Genomic DNA, 20208 nt, shown 5'->3' with positions numbered 1-20208 from the left:
GCTGTGCTCGCCTCCTTTTACTTTCCCAGTTTGACTTGCATATTTATAGCCTCCTTCTTGGTCTACATGCCTGAACGCCTGAAGGAAGCAAAACATTTATTGCCTCTCCCTCCCGGTGTTCGCAGCTTTCACCCAGCCCCATTCCTTCCTTTTACATCACACGGGAGACTCGCCTCCTGGCTGGGGATGTCCGAGTTCTTCCTGAGTCTCTGCTGTTGAATCTGTTGATTTCATCAAGACAAAAAGATGGATTCTGACTCGGACTCACCTTTTAACTACTCGTGGCCTTCCTTCCCCAAAATGAAGATTCGACGGAGGGCGTCCAAACAAGGTAGATCGCGCGATCTTTTACTACCCCCAGAGCCAAGCCAGGCATCTTCCTGTTCTTACCTTTCTTTTCCTCGTTGCTTTGCAAGACTCTTTCTGATAAGTGCATGTTTATACATGTCTTTATAAAACTCTTATAATATAAATATTTTATAGATAGACTTCTAAGGTAAACCTACTCATCCTTCTTGTGTTCCTTTCACTTTAAATCTTCCTTTGTGCTGTATTGTGCATGCGCTATTCCTTTAAAAAAAAAGAGGGGGGAGTTTAGTACAAGGTAAATGTTTCGGATTCATTTGCTCAGTTACCTTGGTGTTACCTTGACAATAAAGTGTCTTGTTGATTTAAATGTGTCTGGTCTTTGTGGGGTGTGCAGAGAACTATGCGTGCGCTTAGTACCAGGTGTCCGCTGCATTTGTGTTTTAGTTTTCAAGTGTGTGCTAATTAAAAAAATTTTTTTATACCTAACAAAATTCTTTCTTTTCTACTCTACTTTCTTGATTTTGTAGATGCTCTAAGGAAGGGATTTTAAGAAAGTAATTTCAATAAGAAAGCCTCTATTTCTCCAGGGGACGCAATCACATATTAAAAAGTTTATTAACGGTAATTACCAAGTATGCAAAACGCTTTACTGCCAAAGGCAGAAGAGCTATTTATTTGCAGCGTGATAATAATGGAGTGGCTTCACGCTGCTTATTCCCCCTCACCTGCAACCCACTCTTGTGGTGCAGGTCTTGGAAACCAAGGGACAAGTTGGTGTTAGGGAACAGCGGAGGTTGCCTGAGTATCCGGTGCACCATCCCCAGCAGATGGTGATTTTTGCCTTCTGAGGTTTATCAAAACTAGAAAGGTAGTGTGTAGCCCTTTCTTGTGTTGTAGAGGGACTTTATGTGGTTATGTTTTTAGTTCAAACAGAAACATTTTTGTGAGCTTATAAGCAGAAGAGGTGTTTCTGAAAGTGGGCCGCCTCTGTAGCTTTGTCCTGGGGGAGCAGAATTCTCTCTTGAGAACAGAATGACCAACCGTATCACCCTGTGCTTTACCTGGAGAAAAATGGAAGCTGGCGGTCATCACCGTACCTGTTTCATTTCAAGGCTTCTTTTTCCTTCTAAAATAAAATGGAGGGGTGTGTGTGTGTGCACGCGCACGCGTGCGTGTGTGTTTGCTCTTGGCCTGGGATCAAGGCTGATCCCAGGAATACAGGGGGTTGACTCTCTAGGGATAGTAGAAAGCCTCTCTCTGAGCAAATCTCCCACGCTGTTCATTGCCATTCTTGAAATTCTATCACTGGGGACTTAAAACATTTGTACAACATTCTATTTTCCTTATATTCTATTTTAAAATGTAATTGCTTCTTCTTTGGGGGTAAAGGGCCATGATATAAATGCAGCTTACCATTAATTGTTTCGGGGGGAGGGGAGTATCTATAGGGCGCACAAATGTGTGCATGTGAAAGCAAGCTCAGACTCAAATGGAAAATGGAGTAAAATGTTAACAATAGGTAAATCTGGGTAAAGAGGCTGTATTGGTGTCCGTTGTGCTCTTCTTATTCTTTCAACTTTTCTGGAAGTTTGAAATTGTTTCCAAATAATTTTTTAAAAACTTTTAAATGACTTCTGAGAGGGGAGATACACGAAGTCCTTAATTCCTTAGAGTGAATATTATTAGTTCTTGTACATGGAGAAATTCTTGAGGGCAGGTAGCAGTTCTGTAAGACTACTAAATCTTTGTGCTCATTCTCATCCAGCTAAATTTGGGGAATAATCTGCTTTATATAGTTTTGTGTTTATATTGCCTGGCTAGCAGATTGGATGCCTATGTTGTAGGGAGGCCTCGTTAGGTAGCCTAACAGCCTGGAGTGATGTGGGATTAATGATTAGGAGGCCAGTGGAGAACCTTGAGAGTCCAGTGGAGCTGTAGGGAATGCGTTAATCACATTCTCCTTTGAAATCCAAAGCTGGAACGCAGCCAGTTTGAACTATAGCAGAAAGTCATAACATAGCCATGTATAAATTAAACTCAATTCAAGTGAAAGCAGGTACCTGGGATTTGAAAATGATTAACTATTTGCCACTAATAAACAAAGGACAAGTGAAACTAAGATTGGTAGCAGAGAGCTGGGGATGGTCAGACTGTGTCCCATGCTTCCTTTGTCTGTTAAGTGATGACGACCTAGGTGTGAAGGGTGGGTTTGGTCACACTGTAATGTCAGCTGGACGGAATCCCAGAACCATAGACATTGCAGCCAAAAGGGCCTTAGAAATGACCGGGCCCAACCACCCCATTTTATAGGTGAGTATGATGGGGCCCAAAGAAGTGAAGTGATGAGGAATCATTTGAGTGTTCAGCGAGCATGTCCAGAGTGCCAGGTGCTTCCTAGAGGGTGGGACGAAATAGTGAACCAGACGGATACTGTCCCTGCTTACAGGGATCTTAAGCATTTGGAATGGATCCTACCTCTCCCAGGATACAGATGTTCCACTTTCATATAATAGAAGAAACACCAAGGAACCTGATTTTTTTCAGTTCCATGGTTAGGTTGTGAAAAGCTGTGGTCTCTTGTCCCTTATTCTGTCAGTCTTTAAAACTAAGGTGGCTTGAGTTTCTTCCTTAGTCTTTCCTTCCTTCTAATCATCACCGACATCATTCTCAGGACGTGGGTTCTGGTCTCCTGGGAAATCGTGAAGGGGTGTTGAGGGCTTGGGATTTCTGGCTTATTAGCAAACCTTTCATTTTTGCTCAGAAATATTTTTTATCCTCTCTTCTTTTTTGTGTCCTGATCCTCCTTGTTAGTATTCTCTTTCTTTTAATATCCCCTCCTGCCTTATTATCACTGTTCTTTGATAGACACACATACACATTACCGGTTTGTTTCGAGAGGTGAAAATTTAGAGGGTTTGGTAATAAGAGGAAAATTGGATTAGCAGAAACCCATCAATACTTATATATTAACTAAAAACCACATCTACTACTTTCTTGAAACCCATCAATACTTATATGTTAACTAAAAACCACATCTACTACTTTCTTATCCTTATTCCCTCAGAAGGAAAGAGAAAAAGATCTAACTTAAAAGCAACGCCTTTGGAAATGACTGGTGTCTAGAGGGGAATGTGATGTAAGCAGAGGGTGAAAGCAGTTAAAACCAAACTACCCAAAATGTATTCCTGGGATCTCAAAGTTGCCCTTTGTCATATTGTGGGCAGCCCAGGACAGGCTGTACTGGAAACTGAGTGGTTAATGATTGGTGTGGGCCAGAATCCACGACTGTCCACTTCAAGGACTCCAGGAATGCCTGGATTTTTGTTTTGTTGGTTTCAGTAGGAGAGTCAATGAAGAAATTTAATATTTACTAATGAAAAAATTTTAAATATAGGGATTGGACTTCACCTAAGTTCCCCATAATTGTTGTCTTTAAAATGCATTTTTAGTATGAATCATCAGGTCCCAGAAAGTGTTGAGCTCTTCTTCTCTTTGTGCCTTTCATCCACTTATGCCATGTGTCTCATTCTCTCCTACTCCAGCTCATATCCATCATATGCCTCTGTAATGACACAAATGTGAAAGACTGCTTTTTTTTTTTTGCTGATGCAAGAGGCGATGCCTATTTGAAAACTTAACAACCTTGAAGAGCTTAGATAGGACCAAACTTTCTGTAGTCATAGTCAAAATAACTAGTATGTATGTACTACTTTTTTAATCATAATAACCATTGTTTACTAAGCTGTGGTAGGTACTTTATACTTATAACATTTGATTCTCAAAATAACTCAAGATACTATCCCTGTTTTACAGTTGAGGAAACTGAGGTTTAAAGAGTTTTAAAGTTATGTCCAAGTCCATACCAAGAAATACAGGGAACAGAAAGCATGGTAAAATAAGGTGAATGGCATTCATGCGTTGTACACAAGGTGGTTTTCACGTGTGTTATCTTATAAAAGACCTGTATGTCAGGGGTCATCTTCATTTATTAGTTTGGGGCTCTGAGGCTCAGAGAAATGAGTTGCCCAAGATCAGGGTCAATAAATGCAGAGCCAGACCTGCAACAGGACATAGTCCTTGACTTTAAAGGTTTTGTTCTTCCCAGTGTGTTTCACCACCTCTTAGTAGAGGTAAGGGATGGTGAATTCAATGGGTAGCTGTCTTTTTTTTTTTTTTTTTTTGCGGTACGCGGGCCTCTCACTGCCGTGGCCTCTCCCGTTGCGGAGCACAGGCTCCGGACGCACAGGCTCAACAGCCATGGCCCACGGGCCCAGCCGCTCCGCAGCATGTGGGATCTTCCCGGACCGGGGCACGAACCCGCGTCCCCTGCATCGGCAGGCGGACCCTCAACCACTGCGCCACCAGGGAAGCCCTGGGTAGCTGTCTTATATTCAAAAGGTGCCACTGTATCTCACCATTGTAGCTTCTCCCTGTCCTGTGCATCTTGGACTCGGAATAGAGGTGGCAGTGGACACTGGGGAAGTAAAATGTTAGTGCTATTCCCATGTCTTGTTACATCCACACACATATGTATCTAGTACTGACACACATCGTTGGCTTGTGAGGGAAGAGATGAATGGATGACTGGAGCATTGGATAGTCGGGTGAGGGGCAGAAGAGGCAGGATGAACTGAGAAAAGGATGGTATGGGAGAGGTTCCAGTGTATCCTGGAAGCTTCCCAGGTTTGTCCCAGACAGAGAAAGATAAAGTCCGAGAGAGTGAGTGTGCTGGGAATGGAGATAAGAATCATGAGACCACTGTCTTGGTCTATCTCATGAGCTCATTTAGTGTTTGGAGAGCAGGTACCCAATCTGAAAAATAATCCCTGACCTGGTGCGTATTTAAGGTATGATGACATTTCAGAAGGTTTAATAATTTTTAGAAGTGAGTTACTTTTGTCTCATGGACTTACTTGTTTTCTTCCTGTTTCCTGCCCTCCCTCCCTCCCTTCCTTTCTTTCAAGAAGTTTTATTAAATACATACACAGTTTCATGTGCATGTATGTATCCCATCTAGAAATTCCCCAAAGGATGCCTGAATACCATAGGAGGAGTAAGTCACTACAGAAATCCTTCTTAAGGAAGAGAAACATTTTCCTAAAGGTGACATAACCTACTAAGGTTTCGTTGACTCACAATGAAGACAGATAACCTCACGTGGAGCAGTTTCAATTTCAGACTCTGCCAGGAGGCCTACCTTTGTCAGCCTGGGAGAGGAGGCCCATTACAAGCCTGTTGCCAAGCCACATAGCTACGGATTTGAAACTGACTTTTTCCCTTTATTTTGAGTTAGTTCAAATTCTTAGGCAAGATGCATTTCTGCATTAATTCCTGTCAGTGGAAAGGAGGCACTATTCTAATTTATCACCCCATGTTCAAGAGATTCCTGCCTACCACTCCGGTTTTGGGGAAGGACCAATGGTTGTTTATTCAGATATATTAATTAAGGCAGAATGTGATAAGTCCAATAGGGGAGCTCAGGACAAATTACTGTCAAAGTTCAAGGTGAAGAGACCAGTTCACGTTGAGGGCATCATGAAAGGGATGTCATTTCAATAGCCTGGGGTGAACTGGTGGGGTTTTAATAGACTGTCCTTCCAAGCAAATGGGCAGAGTCAGGCATACATAGAGTGTATCAAGGTGATGGACGACAGCCCGGGCTTGTGTGCTGTTGATTCATGGGGCATGGAAACGTAGAAAGGGGCCAAATGTTAACTTGGCCTGGAGAGTTGGTTTTGTCTGCCTCACATTCTCTTGCCCTTCACTGAACAGCACACACATTCTTTAGCGGGCGGCCCCTCCACTGCTTGGGCCATGGGTCCAAATGATGCTGCCACCTTCTCATATGACCTTGCCTTCCTGGATGCAGTGGGGTGGGCGTCCCACCCAGGTAGCCCTATCACAACACTCCTCCTGCCTGGACACAGCTGTTGTCCCAGGGTGGGCACATGATCTCAACTTGGTAAATCAGTGTGTTTCCTTGGTATTCTTCAAACTGGAATTTGGAGGGAGATGTCTTCCTTCTTGGGTAGCAGCACTGGAAGGGTGGGAATAGAAGCCGTTAGCTGGAAGAAAGCAGTCTGTAGTAGGAGGAAATACTGCGCACGTGTAAAGAGAAGCAGTCTTGTGGTAGGGTCCTCGTTCTAGTCCTTGGGGGCCTGTTGCTGCCAAGATGCCCCCCTCTCAAGGCTTGGATATCAAATTCCTTCAGTTTTGGAGTTGCCCTCACATGGCTTCAGTAAATCTTTCCCCTCCCCCTTTTACTTTTTGTTTAGCAAGTTCAGGTGACTATTTCTCCCTCTTCCAACTAGAAATCTCTAACTTGCCCTTTAAGATACAGCTTGAAGATCCTTTTTCTGGAAGCCTCCCGTGAATTCCCTTGAGTTCATCGTTCTCTCCTTTGTGCCTCTCTGGCTCATGTATATTTTTATAACATTAAAATTATATTATATTTTTATAACACATTACTGTATCACAACTATTATTTAGTGTCCCTCACCCCTAAGACACTGAATTCCTTGAAGGTGGAGCCTAGCTGACCTGTTTTCACATCTCCAATAGCTGAATCACAGAAAGCAGGCAGTAAGTAGTGAAAGTTTTACTACACTACACTCAGATGCTTTTCATTTTGCCTTTATTTCTTTATTTTGCCTTTATTTCTCTATTTTATCTATAATAGATCTGATCTTTCTTATGAAGTCCTACCCTCTAGACAGTGGGGACAGGAAAGGGTATATTTTAGTCTAACATAGAAAACTTGGTCCGATGCAATAATGAAAATAGTCATTTTTGGTAACTGCTCAGTCTTTTTAAGGAAAATATCTACTCTCTCAGATTTCTTCCTCCTCCTCTTCCTCCTTTCTTGCCAGGCTGGCATTGAATGTGATTTCCTGGTGAGGGTGGGGGGTAAGTTGGTGGTAGTGTGGAGGAGGCCCCAGGGTCCTCCTGGTCTCTGCTGCAGATCTGCTGACCTGAGCTCTTCCCTGAGGCACCATTGTTTTATTGAGTGTTCTGGCATCTGTGACCACAGTCCTGCAGCTGGATCCTCTCCCCGGTGTTGGTCGGGACCCAGGACTCTCCTTCACTGAGTTGGCCTCACCTTGGCTCTTACACTACAGAGACTTTGGAATCTCTGCCTCTGGCTGACACGCTTCCCTAAGAACATCTGGTACGGGGCCCTTTCCTCTGCACCATGGTGGGCCTGTGGTCGGCCATGAGGACTCATCTCAGTCACTTCCTGTTCTTCTCAGAGGCCTGTGTGATATTGAGGATCCGTTCTCACCTCTCAGGCAACTGGGAACAGCCCAGGAATGCTGGCCCTGGCCCTGCTGCTTGCCCTTGCTCTCTCACCGAGGGTGCCTGGTGGTGGTTGTCCTTGTGATGGGGTGGGGCAGCCTGCAAGGTGACCTCCTTCAGAGTCCCGAATGGAAGGGAGAAAAGCCAGGCCACCCCCAGAGTAGCCCCCGACCTATCTCACACTGTTCCCTGCGGGCAGAGAAACCACGGGTCTTGTGCCTTTGGTCTTCGTTGCCCCTGCCAATGGAAAGCCCTGGTTAGGAATTGTAACAAATCTCCTATCCAGCTCTCATTCATGCTAACCTGCCCAAAGTTGCTCAGGCTAATGAAACAGTATTCAGGAACCAACCAGAAGTCGACGAGGAGAAAGGCAGAACAATTTGCAGCTGTGCCAGGCAGTGCTTGCCACTATTCACGTGTTCACTAATTCAAAATATTCTTTCACCCAAAATAAGTGAAAGGTATTTGAAAGCTGCTAACAGAGTAGATTTTAAAAGTTCTCATCACAAGAAAAAAAAAAAATTGTAACTCTGTGGTGATGGATGTTAACCAGACTTACTGTGATCATTTTGCAGCGTATACAAGTATTGAATCATTATGTCGTACATCTGAAACTAATGTTATGTGTCACTTATACCTCAAAAAAAAAAAAAAAGAAAAAGAAAGAATTTACATTTCAGTGGAGAAGTCTCTATTTTGCTGGTGGAGTTCCTTGTCTGCAGTAGAACTCAGTTACTTTGGGGGATATTAAGGGGGGCAAAACACATGGCTCTAGGGCTAGGTGCAGGAGAATTGGAGCTCCTGGTGACTTTTGAAGTGGGCACAATCATATTAATGTGCCTGTGTCTTTCCGTAAGGTTATGCAGGATTCGAATTACTCATAGGGTTTCTTGTGATGATAGCATACAGAAGCACTGCCTCATCAGTTTGCCCATATATTTTGTCTACAGTCACCTGAAGCGGTCTTGTCCACGTTCTGCCACTTTCTCTGAAGTCTTTCACTTCTGTCCTGGTGTTTGTATAACGTGTTAGTTTCTTTCCCCTCAGCTTGCCCGTTTTTCCTTTCTGTAGACGAATTGGCTGCAGGCTTTGGAGAACTGCATCAAGAAGGAAATGAATTGCTGATTAAATCGAATCACACCAAAGTCTACATACACACCACACATGACTGAACATCTCCTTGATAGCTTGGGGGTAGCAAGGGCAGAAGAAAGTTTACGTATTTGAGTCCTCCTTTCTCAAACATAAACATATGTCCTCTTGAAGGCTACTTTGTGCTACTATAATTAGGAATGAGGACCTGGAAAGGGTTGGGAGAAAATTGTAGCTGTTCTCTGAGCCTGTATTTTCTTTCCCTCTCTTCCTTCTCTTTGCCCACCTCCCTCGGTGCCTCCAGTGTATTATGAGGGAAAAGGCTTGTTTTCTTCTTCAATATTTTTGATAATTAGGTCTCTCAAAACAGCAGAAAGGACTTCTTTTAGGATCTGATTTTAGAGTGCCAAGTTGTAACTTCTTGTTTCAAAGGAGTTTTAAACTGCGGATCTGAGGAAGAGAACTGGAGAAACAGCGCTCACACCCAGCCCTTCTGGAGTCCGTTCACTTGGTCCTCAGCTGTTACTGTTGTGAACAGGGCTGGCTGAGAGGCCTGATCTCATCCCACGGCTTACTTTCCTCTTTTTACAGGATCCTAGGAGGGTGAGTTGAGTTCTGAGCGTGAATTGGACATTTGGATCCACGTTCGAGCCACTGTAGTTTGGTAGACAAAGGTTCCCTGGGTTCTCCCAGACACATCTTGGTGTGAGCTAAAGTCTTCTGAGTAACATTAGCTTACACAGGAAATTCCTGAGCTGAGGCTAATCTTGGAATTTGGATGGATCTCCTTTGTAAAGTCCAGCTTAGAAGAGTAAGGCCAAGAGATGTTCCAGGCCAAGACTGATATCAGGAAAATCCTAGGGGAATTGTACAGGAAGAATAGGCAAGAAGAGAAATGACAGTGTACCCTGACAATGTGCATTTTCTTTTGTGAGGGCAGGTTTGTTCTTTCCTCTAGAGCACACTCGGACCATGGGGAGAAGGGACTATCTGTACATTTCAGAATTTGGCAAAGTGCTATTTGAATTTGGGAAATTGGGAGGTAGTGAGCTGCAACGAGAAAGGATGTCTCTGTCAGCGCTGTGTTGCGTTCTGCTTCTATCAGTTAATAACGTCTGAGCGTGATCACCCTCCTTGGACCAGAACTTTCTTATCTACAAAATGAACGTAATAATACCTCCTGTGGTTTTGGAGAGTAAGGTTAGCAGATGAGCAAAAACAATACTAGGTACTCTTGGGTAAAACATTTCCAGCTAATATGTTTACATGTGTATTATCTGATACGGTTATTTACTGATAACCTGTTTTGCATGAGCCCCTACAGCCGTTCTTTGACAATAGGAGGCAAGTTTTTAAACCATGACTTGTTTTTTTCCCCTTATTTTAGTTGTTAAAATGGTTATTAGAAATGTAGAAATTACAGACAGTAAAGTGTTGAAAGTAAAAACCACCTGTGCTCCGTCGCCTAGAGATAGCAGATAACATCTTAGTGTATCTTCCCAGTTTTTTCCTGGTTATCTTGCATATTGTTGTGTGGGTAACCCAGATGACGTCGTGTATTTTCTGTTGCAGTCATATTCTGGCAGTAGATCTCCAGGGGCAGATAGCACAGGCCCAGGAAGTGAACGAATACACCGAGGCACAAGTCACACTGTAACCGATTAATGAAACCTCCTAATGGGAAAATACCAGGCATTGCTCAAATACCATTTTCTTTGGCTCAAAATAGGATACTCAGTAACTCCCATTATTAAATAAAGTACTTTGAACTACCTAGCAGAGTACCTGCCTATCTGGAGCTGCCGTTTACTAGTAATGTGACCTTGGGAAGTTAATAAAATAGCACCAGAGTTTCCTAATCTGCAAAATGGAAATAACAAATAGTACAGCTTTTATTGGGTTGTTTTGGAAATCAAACGAGTTAATATATAAAAATCATACAGTGCCGGGCTCATAGGAAGTGCTATATTTGTGATAGCTATAATAGTAATATTAACCAGTAGAAGTACCCAATATGGTACAGGTGTCCAATAGATGCTTACTCTTCAAGTACCTAATAGTTTGCTTCTACTCTTTCCCTTTTTTTTTCCTGATCATCTTCTTCCAGTACCTTTACTTTGCAAATCGGCCTGATCATCCCATTATTCCTTTAAAAGTAACCTACCTGCTATTTTATAAAGAGATTAAGAAGTAATATTCCTGGGCTACTGCTACAGAGGGTGTGTCAGATGGTGTCACACAGGAAGTGCTTAGCATCTGTGTGGTGGTTTGCCCGATGGGAGATTCTGTTTTCAGCTCAAGACACCAACCAGGAACGTTACTTGTTCTAACAGCAGGGGCAAAATGAAACTCTCATCACTGAAATGTGGTAGACAACACAGTACAAAACACAGAGGTGACAGGCAAGAAGAGCCCAGAGAAGGAGGACAGCCTCGTGATTGGAGTCTTGGCAGGGGACCTCCTGGGGGATCGTCCATAATGACTGTAATTTGAGGATGTCAGAGATGGAGGCTGAGGGCCAGGTAGCATAGTGACTGGTAGTCAGTAGACACTCAGTAAGTGTTGAAAAATAGAATGAATGAGTAAATGGGCGAATGAATGAGAGAAATAAGAAAGTGACACTCCCGTCACAGCCTGAAGTAGCACAAGAACAGCTGGGCAACAAGAAAACCTTCAGAATTGGAGGAAAGTTTACTAGACCAGAAGAGGATAGTTTCTTAGTTTTACCTGGTACAAAGTTTGTGTTCTTAATGAGAAAGTATTCACTCCTTTGAAGAATATTTATTGAGTATCTACTACATACCTGACCTGGTTCTAGGCACTGGGGGAGTGAACAAAGCCTTCAAAGTCGTTCTTCTCCTGGAGGTTACATTCTAGTAGAAGGAATCAGACAATACTCAATAAATGCATAATATGCTAGGTGATGTTATATGGTGTAGGAGAAAATAAGACAGGGCTTAGGGGGTTGCTATTTGATAGATATATATAATGGTCAGGGAGAGCCTCTTTGATAACATTTGAGTAGAGAGCTGAAGAAAGTAAGGGAGGGAGCAAGGCATCTGAGGATCCAGGAGAAAAGCAGTCCCGGTAGAACAGCAGGTGTAAATGGCCTGAGGCACAGAACAACAAGGCCAACCTGGAAAGAGGAAAATAGGCAGCAGACTTCAGAGAGGTTGGTTGAGGGTGGAGGAGGGGCAGGTTATGTAATTGAGATATTTTGGTTATAATAAGAAATAATATTTGTAATAACCTGCTGTCTAAAAAAAAAATAATAATAATATTTGGTCTTCATCCTTAGAATGTCCCAAGTGCTAAAAGTGATACAGGTGCTTTTGTTATGTTAATGAGGTGACTTTCGACCAAAAAGGATGGGGGCTGAAGATTGAGTTCAATCACCAATGGCTAAGATTTAATCAATCATGCCTATTTAATGGAGCCTCCACAAAACCCCAAATGGACTGGGTTTGGGGAGCTTCCAGTTGGTGAACACGTGGAAGTGCTGTGGGACTGGCCTGCTAGGAGAGGGCATAGAAACTCATCGATCTTTTCCAGTACCTTGCCCTATATACTTCTTCCATCTGGCTGTTTCTGAGTTAGATCCTTTTAGAATAAACTGGTGATCTGGTAAATAAAATGTTTATTTGAGGTCTCTGAGTCGGTCTAGCAGATTAATCAAAGCCGGGGAAGAAGTCGTGGGAACCTCGGAGTTTCAGCCAGTTGATCAGAAGTACTGGTGACTGAAGTCTGAAGTCCAAGGAGGGGCTTGTGGTAACCTCCAATCTGCAGCCAGTCAGAAACACAGGTAACAACCTGAACCTGCAACTGACATCTGAAGTTGGTGGGGGGCGGTGGGCAGCTTGTAGGATTGAACCCTTAACGCGTGGAATCTGATGCTGTCTCCGGGTAGGTAGTGTCAGAGTTGAGTTGAGCTGTAGGACGCTCCGCTGGTGTCCAAGGATTGCTTGAGTGTGTGGGAAACTCCCCCCAATATTGGAATGGGGGCCCAGGCAAGTTCAGCTAGGCTCTGTAGGTTGTGCTAAAGCTTGGCTTTGACTCAGGGTGAGGTGGGAAGCCACTGGAGAATTGTGCAGAGGATGGCATGATTTGATTTCCTCTGTGAAAGGAGTGCATTGTCTACGCTGTGGAGACTAGGACAGAGGAGCAGATGCAAGGTGACCGGTGAGGAGACAGTACCTTGTAATAGTCTTGGCAGGAAGGTGGTGGTGGTGTGCCCTGGGTGGTAGTGGAGGTGATGAGGAAAGGTCAGGTTCTGCATCTATTCAGTTGTGAGAGAGAACAGTCAGGGCAACTCCAAGAGTTGCTATTTATTGAGAGGAGCCAGTGTAGGAGGGAAAACGGACAGTTGTGTTCTACACCTGTTGTGCTTAACCTGGCTTCTGCACAGCTCAGTGGAGATACCAAGGAGACAGTTGTATTCATGGGAGAGGGCTGGGCTGGAGGTGAAAATTTGGGAGTCATCATTATATTATGGTACGTGATGCCACGTTTTCAGATGACCCGGGGAATGAGTGCAGAGAGAAAGAAAAGACGCTTGAGGATTAACCCTGGAGCACTGCAACTTGCCAAATCTAGAAGTCTAGGAAGACTGAGAAGGAAAGGCAGGAAGAGAGAGAGAGACAAAGGGGCAAAAGGGCGATCATCTGTATCGAAGGCTGCTGTAGGTCACACGAGGCATGAGGCCTGAGAACTGACTACCAGATTCTGTAATAGGAGGGGCAGTGGTGACCGTGATGGGCGTGGGTTCAGTGCAGTGCTGGGAATTGAACTCTAAAGTCAGCCTTACCTGTTTTTGTGGTGGTTAGTCATTCTAGGTTTAAAACAAAACCGAATGAATGAAAGAGAGAAAGGGACACACGTACACACAAGAGAGATCTGAACCGAGAGGCCCTTTCCTGCCTTTCACAGCGAGAGCTTGGCACCCAGAGTGGACCAAACCAGGTCAGCAACAGGTTTGCAGAAGGCTGCCTTAGCCGCGTTTGTTTATGTCTGGGTGTGGGTCTCTTACATAACCAGGCAAGTAGGCCACGTTTTCCCTTAGCTTCTTGAGGGAGAGTTGGATTTCATTAGAAATCAGGTTGCAGAGGCCGTAGGCTGGTCGCTGCTATTAACTGTTTACTGCCAGAGTTGGGATAGGTGTAAATGTCAGAGAACGGGGAGGCATCTGCCTTTCCCTGTCCTCCTTACTAGTACTAATTCTCCTTCCTTCTCTGGGTGAAATGTATTTACTTTCAGTTGTCTCTCTTGTGTCACCTAACTAGAGCGTCTATTATAGCAAGGAAATGCGAATGAAAATTTCTCCTTCAGGGAGTCCCTGTAGAGTTCCATATATCACATTACAGAGCAGTGAGAATAATGGGAGGGGGGAGAGATGGGGAATCCCCTCGGAGTTAATGTTTATCCTCTAAGCATTCTGCAGGGAGAACCTGGCCGGAGTCCACTTCATCATGTTAGAACATCGTAGTTTCTGAAATATTCCCTTTGTTCTTGAGAAATGCTGTCTCTGATTGTCTGACTTTATGCTTTGTTCGTCCCACTCTTATCATCTCTCCCATTTCGTAAGGATCTCATTCTTACATCCTTGGAGGTAAATTTTATGGGCAGGTTGGCTTTGTTTTTTGGTTACTTTGTTCAGGATGGACTTTTCAAAGTTTCTTAACATTAGCTGAGTCTGAAATAAGAGTGAAAACGTTTTAAAAGCTCTTCGTGTAGTAAATGGAATGTTTTGTGCATTCCAGTTGCCTTGGGTTAATTTTAAATGTGAAAAGTTATAACCAAAGTTGAAATCTTTTTTTTTTAAGAAGCAAAACTACATGAAAGTATCAAAACTATACAACCTCATTTACTTGTATAATAATAGCAAGAATTTACATAGTGCTTACTTTGTGTCAGATTAAAATCCTTCTTTGTGTCAGATTGTGTTCTAATCACTTAAAACGTTAAACAATTTAATCCATACAACAATTCTATGAGAGAGAAGTATTATCATTCCTATTTTATAGATCAGGTAATGGAGGTACAGAGAGGTCAGGTAACTTGCCCAAAGTCACCCAAGCTAATAGATGGTGGAATAGCGCTTTGAATCCAAGCATTCCAGGACCCTTGCTCTCAATTACTGCAATACATTGCTCTTCACTAATTTAAAATTGGCAGCTGGATGGGAGTTGAGTTTTAGTTACTTTTTTACCATGTCTGAAATATGGGTTTACCAAATATTAAAAATTCATACTATCAACAAAACTGTAAGATTAGATTTTGCTTAGCTTTTTGCTAAGACAAACTATTTACAAAACAGCATTCCTTTAAGACAAAGAGCTGATTTTTTTATTGCAAATTAATTCTATATGGTCATTGACGAAACACCTGAAGGACATTTTTTTTGGGCGGGGGGGCAATACTTTTTCACTTAATTTGCTACTAAATGGTTACATATGGAAGTAATGAAATCCTATATCTTGAAACTCTTGAAAAGATCAGTTTTATTTTTTTTAATGAAACCGTTGTGCTTTTTCTTTGCGCTGAAGCACAGCAGAGCATTAACCACTTTAATATACGTAGCTGATGTTTATCTGAAGGTACTTTTTAAGACTTACTTTCTTTCCACAATAAATCTTATTCTGCTGGTTTGAAGCCCGTTATTTGCAGTGACTAATGTTGAAGTTAATAAAGGAGTGGAAGTCTAGTAAGTCTGTGTCACCTTTTGGTTGCTGGTCTGTGTTCACTTTTAGATCCTATTATTTTTCGGTGCCTTTTGGCAAGTGGAAGCTATGGATGCTCCAGAGAGTTACACTGCACAAGATTTGGGGCCAGTTTTATAAATAGTTACAATGAGTGACTCAGAAAATCTACATGGCAGGTTTGGGATGACAGATCTAGAGAGGAGGAAGATTTTTCCCTTCTCACTACTATCTTAAGATTTTGTACAGTTGTGTCCTCCCCCAACAAGACTTACTGTCATTACCTAAGTAACAGGATGAGGACAGGGTCTAGGCAGGTTATCCAAAGTGTAGGGTGAATTCTTCTGGGCATTGTTGATCTTGGAGATGGTGTCCCAGCCTAACACTAGATGACATTGAGTCACATAGTAAGGCAGGTATTTCCTTTTCCATTTTCTTTTGACCTTCTGATTCAAGGAGGAGGTCAGTTGGCACCATCGCCTCTTTAACACCTCTCAAATCCTTCAGACTCTTCCTTTATGATAGAGAAAAGGCCCTGTAGACTTTCAGCTTTGAGAGGAAACGGTGTTTAGTCAGAATGTAGTTTATTGTTTTGTGTTCCCTTGTTTTAGTATGTATAATTCCCTTCTGCTTTTGACAGGAAATACTGGCTTTCTGTTTACAGTGAGAATAAGGTATTTCTATGAAAATTAATTTTTTTTCAAAGGAAAATGGTGAGTCAATCTAAAAACTACTAGAGAATATAATATAGAGGTGATCTATAGATATGGCAAACTGAATTTGGTAGAGGAATAACAAAATCTTGGGAAATACTGGTCTAATATCTGCTATGGTTAATTTTATAGAGATCTACAGTCTCTTCTTTGAAACTCTTGGGACCATATTTGTTTTGGAATTCAGAATTTTCAGATCTTATTGGCATAGTGCTTATATATGATATGATTGCATAGTATACACTAGGGCAGTGCCATCATCGAGCATGGTAGTATTTCTGCAACAAAATGTATGAATGTTCATACCAAGTGGGGTAAATAGGGATTCTCCAGGGCCCCATGTGAGTTCAGGTCAGGCCAACAAATATATTTTTGAACCAAACTTAAGAAAAAAGTTTTGATTTTCAGAGATATCTAGATTTCAGAATCACAGATAAGAGATTACAGATCTGTCTTTGTAAAAAAATTCCATCATTTTCTAAAACACTGATCAAATTAATCATGCAGAAAACAAATTAGACCCCAACTTGGTCCAAGTAACTCTACCATCTTTAAGTTTATTAAATGCTTGTGTATGATCTCCTTATAGATTCTGATCTGCTATATTGGGCTAGGTAGATTTGTTTGTGGAAGAAAAAGTTGAATCCAAGTGACTTTTACCTGTGTACGTGAAAAAGGAAGTAGTTCGTCATCCTGCTCATCCTGGAGATATGAGGGTCAGTGCTGAACACAGAACTTGCTCTCTTGGTAATTAAGAACTTGGATATTGGGTAACTGGCCAATACATTCACTGGTGCCAGAAAATTTGGAGTAATATTTCATTTAGTTCTATGTTCTTTTTTTTTTTTTTGCGGTACGCGGGCCTCTCACTGTTGTGGCCTCTCCCGTCGCGGAGCACAGGCTCCGGACACACAGGCTCAGCGGCCATGGCTCACGGGCCCAGCCGCTCCGCGGCATGTGGGATCTTCCCGGACCGGGGCACGAACCTGTGTCCCCTGCATCGGCAGGCGGACTCTCAACCACTGCGCCACCAGGGAAGTCCTAGTTCTATGTTCTTAAAATCCATCAAATGTTTGCAATTGTTTTGTTGAGTATATTGTTAGTTCTTAAGATGGTCTAGTTCTCAATGAAGTCTTAATTTAGCCATGATCAAAATGGTTAAAAAGGGGCACAACCAACCTCCCAAGCCAGCTGTTTTATAGTCTGTGAACTTAAGATGTTGTAGAGCAGTTAAGCTGGATTAATTACAGTTCAGAGGGCCATGTTGAGTTATTTATGATTGTTTTTCAAACATTCTGGAAAATGATAAATGAGCAAGTATTTTCTTCAGAACACGTTGGGTATGTCAGATTCTTGATTTATACCTTTTAGAACATGCTTTTATTTTTTGTAATTAGAATGAAAATATATAGTAATTGATCATAAAAATTATACTTATGAAGTATTTATGGGCTTTGTATGTTATATTGCTAACTATTTAAATAAATTGATAAAACGAGACACTATAAACAATGTTTTCCTTTTACATTGTATATTTCCTCAAGAAGCTTAATTAAATCTCACTTGAGTGTTCCGTGGGGAAGAGGTATACTTAGATGTAGAATCTGAGGCCTGGGCCATTTGGCTCATACATATTTGTATGTAAATTTTATAATGTCATCTAGGACTTTCCAGGAAAGAATAGAGTTTTTTACTCCTGTTACATTAGCGCAACAGTTATTAATGTTTTTCCATTTCTTGACTCATTCCCACAGGCTTACCTGGATTTTAAGCCATGACATAAATAAGACAGGTGGTAGGATTAGTGCCATTTCTGATGGAATAGACGTAACACTATCCCTTTTGTACCTACTCAAGAAAACGTACTGGAATGTCAGTGAGGGTGACGTTTGCTATGGATATAACTTTCAGTCTACCCTAGTAAAGTCATTTACAGATATTAAGAATCTCTTATTAGTATAATATACTATGATTAGTATTAATAACCTTGTACCTCACACTGAAAACGGTAAAATCACCATTAATAATAACAAAACATAAAATATAATAGTGACTATTTATTGAGCAGTTGCTGAGTGCTAGGCATGTGTTAAGTGCTTTGCATATCTGAACTCATTTAATCCTTATAACTGCACTATGAAGAAAGCATAATAATTATCTGCTTTTACGGATGAGAAAACTCTGTAAAGGTATTTGGAGATCAAGTAAGTTAGCCCGAGTCACAAGAAATGAGGCATTCTGGCTCGACTGTGTTTTATTACCTTCAACTTTATGTTCCCCACAAATACAGTAACATCTCAACTCTCTGGGACTCAACTTTGAGCAACTTCATCTATTTGGAACAAACCTGAGAACGTGGGAAGCAAGCAAAAACATTTCTGTAGTTGAAATAGGAGCAAAACTCTTTCTGAATGAGATTATGCATATTCAGCAGGCAATGAACTGCTAGACTGTGTCCTATCTTGGGTCCTTGAGTAAAGGGTCTGGAGTCTGAACACTTCAATGGAGTCCGAGGCTCACAGTATGATCACGAATGCTTCCACATTATTAAGTGAAACGAGTTTTAGTTTAGTGTTAGGAATTGAAGGCTAAAAACCTAATTGATTTTTATGTGCATCTCTCATGATTGGAAAAATACTGCTTGAAATGGGCACATATTCGTTTATCTAGAACTATTCATTTGCAGTGTTGATCTTAATATGTGAAGACAGCAAAATGCCATCTTGATTTTTTTCTTGTGGTTTGATTAAGAAGGTAAAGCTTAACTGTAAAATAAATTCCTACTACTTTATTTGTCCTGTTTTCATTTTTCCTCTAGATCGTTCCTTTGATGTCCTCAAAAAATCCAAGCATCCCCCAACGTTCCTTGCTGCTGGCCGGCTTTCTGACATGCTGAATGGCGGTGATGAAGTCTATGCTAACTGCATGGTGATAGATCAGGTAAGGTGTGAGTGATGTTACTAGGGGGATCTGCCCTCTTTTCAAAACCTGAGCATGTGAGAAATACATTCCGCATCGCTGTGTTCCTCTGAAAATTTCCGCCTAAGCGCAGCCCAGGTGATGTTGCTGTGAAATCTCGCCATATGAGCATTTAATGTAGGTCCTTCCTTCAGAACACAGCACACCGTAGCTCCCACCGAGAAGCACTGTGGGAGGAGTCTTAGGACACCGTTCAAGGAGAAGAGTGTGAGGGCTCATCCATGAGGCCAAAACTGGAAATGACATTTGGGAGACCAATTTCTTCTCTGACCTGATGAAGCAGTATTCATATTCAAATCCAGCAAACACTGAGAGCCAGAGCTTGATGTCAGCCCCACGTGAAGCTGTCACACAAATTACTTGCTTAATCCTCACAACACACCTGTTAACGTGTACTTAGGTTATAGAGCTTTAATATTAAAACAGAATGGTGTCATGTTGTAGGGAAGCTGGAACCCTTTAGAGTTCTCCACCCATTCCCTGATAGAGATTTGTGAGTTAAACCTCATACAGGCGGATGGTTTGAATGTGCATCTACGTATGGATTTATTCTTTGATCTTTTCTCTAGCTCAGTGATCCTCAAATTTTAATATTTATAAAAATTAAAGTTTAGTTATAGATCTGAAAATTTCTGCACGCCCTAATTTATGAGAGACTTAAGGGAGTTTCAAGAGTAATTCTGACAGCACACAATTTCTGCTTTACCCCCTGGCTTTAAAACCTAATCCCTACATAAGAAACACTGTATAGATGTTCATTGAGCAATAATCTGTTTTACCCTTTGTTGTTGTTATTGTTAGTGTGCATATATTGAGCCCTATTACTTACTGATGTTTTCTCTGATATAAACTTTTTTCCTGTCTAGTAGGTCTCAAGTTCAGCCCATTGGTTGAATGTCTTTGCTTTTTCCTTTGGGTTATGAAACATTGTTACATTAAATGCCTAGTATAAATGGCATAGATCGGAATGATATTCAAAACGACAGAAGAACCAATAAATCAGAATGGACATCAGCTGTAAATAACTAGTATAGTTTTTTTTGGTATAAAGCAGCTGAATGTCAGCCCTAGTTATAGAAATCTAGGTGAGACACAGAGTTTAGGACAAAGTAGGAGTTCTGGGG

The 20208-nt window shown here is 41.8% G+C and overlaps 1 protein-coding gene across 13 annotated transcripts in view; it reads left to right on the top strand.

The window, feature by feature from the left end:
* Positions 1-20208, top strand: part of ARHGEF28 (Rho guanine nucleotide exchange factor 28) — a 308933-nt gene that overhangs the window by 176201 nt on the left and 112524 nt on the right. For 12 of the 13 annotated variants that reach the window (XR_004483772.2, XM_049707682.1, XM_033430011.1 and 9 more), the window contains one exon: positions 18924-19045. Coding sequence is in view for 12 of the 13 variants with exons in the window: in XM_049707682.1 (XP_049563639.1) it covers positions 18924-19045 (122 nt within the window). In the remaining variant the exon portion in view is untranslated. Of the gene's footprint in view, positions 1-159; positions 332-18923; positions 19046-20208 lie in introns of those variants that run through there. The other variant, XM_004270808.3, reaches the window with a different exon arrangement.

This window comes from Orcinus orca, chromosome 3, assembly GCF_937001465.1.
Source record: "Orcinus orca chromosome 3, mOrcOrc1.1, whole genome shotgun sequence".
Classification (NCBI taxonomy): Eukaryota; Metazoa; Chordata; class Mammalia; order Artiodactyla; family Delphinidae; genus Orcinus; species Orcinus orca.
The sequence above is the reverse complement of the archived record's forward strand: the minus strand, read 5'-3'. Positions and strand labels throughout refer to the sequence as shown.